The sequence below is a fragment of the Austrofundulus limnaeus genome, unplaced genomic scaffold (assembly GCF_001266775.1).
Source record: "Austrofundulus limnaeus strain Quisiro unplaced genomic scaffold, Austrofundulus_limnaeus-1.0 Scaffold412, whole genome shotgun sequence".
NCBI lineage: Eukaryota > Metazoa > Chordata > Actinopteri > Cyprinodontiformes > Rivulidae > Austrofundulus > Austrofundulus limnaeus.
In genome coordinates, this window is record NW_013952814.1 from 328,646 (window position 1) to 330,124 (window position 1,479).

A 1,479-nucleotide genomic window follows, 5' to 3' on the forward strand; every position below is an offset into this window, starting at 1 on the left:
TTTTTTTTCCAATATCTTGTCTGCACCAGCCCATTTAGGGAATTATCGTACTTGCTGTGCTCCATTTCACTGCGTTTTGAACCAGAGCAAACCAATTCCTGCACCCTACCTGACATTCACATGTCATCCGGGTCATGTAACTGCAACCCAGCAATAGACAATAAAAATGTAGTATTTCAAACAAGAWAGAACTCAATGCCAACTATCACTGATGTCCCTGTCACAGACCGACAGAGGGCATTTCTATGTCCCAACAGGGGACAAAAATAAATATAAACAAATATTACATTGCCTAAAATTGGGTACATTTCATTTTTTAAGTACATCCAACAAGAGTCATCCAATTCAATACTCTTTTGCTTGTTGAGTGTGGTTTTAAGAAAAGCAGACTGCAACAAACCACATTAAACTATTCTTTGAAATAAAGAAATATATTTTTGTTTATATGATGTATGTGTTATGAATGTTCTGAATCTCTTATCTATCTGTTAATCTGATTTGTTGGATCTGCAGATAGATAAAATGTGCTCATGTAAAAAAAAAAAATACACTTAAGGCAATGTATAATTGTGCTGAAATTTCCAAATGGCAGAAAAATAATATTTTTGTAAATTCCTGCTCAGAGAAAATTTTCTAAATATTCATGTGGTTTAGCTTAAAAGAGTAAAGATCAATAAAGTTCTTTGGAGGTATCTGCCTTATCTCTGTCAAAGAAAATGGTTTGTTACATGTTTTTCTACATGACATATCAGCATTTCATACCTCCATGGCAAGAGCGGCAGTCTGCTGGTCATAGTGTTTGAGCACGTTGGGCATGAAGGTGGAGTTGTACGGCAGGCCCTGACACATGCGCAGGGTGATGGGCTCGCAGGAGAACAGGCTGTGGCTCCCCGCTGCAGCGTCCATAGGGATGGCTACGCTTATGGCAAGCAAGGACACGAAAAGAGCCCAGAGGAGATCCATTACCAAACTGGACGAACGAGAGGAGAGGAGAAACCCAGGAGACGGCTGGTTAGGAAACAGGGTTGAGACCTGTTACCATGAGGCTCGTTCACCAGGACAGAGAAGTCACAAGGACTGAAGAGCGTCTGCTACGCTCTTCTTCCTGATCAGATTACAAAGAAACAGTTTAGGTTGGCCAATGTAGTCTGACATATTTGTGGTTGACGTTGACAGCGTCCATCTTTGTGGAGATCCCAGCATGGCACAACCTCCAGTCACCTGGAAGAAGTCATCAATAACTGATGGACATGATCTGCAAACAGAGAAAAAGCCCAAATGTAAATAAATAAACGAACAAATAAATAAACAAATTATTAATAATAATTGAAGAAGAGAAATATTACTTAACATGAATATGCCAGAAACTAGCAATGCAGAATAACCTTTAAACTAAAAGGTTGTTAATAAAAATTTATAAAAACACAAAAGACGGTTTCACGAAAATATTATCCCGATTTTTATACAAATGTTGACAGG

The 1,479-nt window shown here is 38.5% G+C and overlaps 1 protein-coding gene across 1 annotated transcript in view; it reads right to left on the reverse strand.

Moving 5' to 3' along the window:
* Positions 1 to 1,255, reverse strand: part of fzd3a (frizzled class receptor 3a) — a gene marked incomplete at its 5' end in the record, with an annotated part of 53,783 nt that extends 52,528 nt beyond the window's left edge. Inside the window, 1 exon segment of the mRNA XM_014024189.1 lies at positions 763 to 1,255. Coding sequence (XP_013879643.1) covers positions 763 to 963 — 201 coding nt within the window.
* Between the last annotated feature and the right edge of the window lie 224 nt (positions 1,256 to 1,479).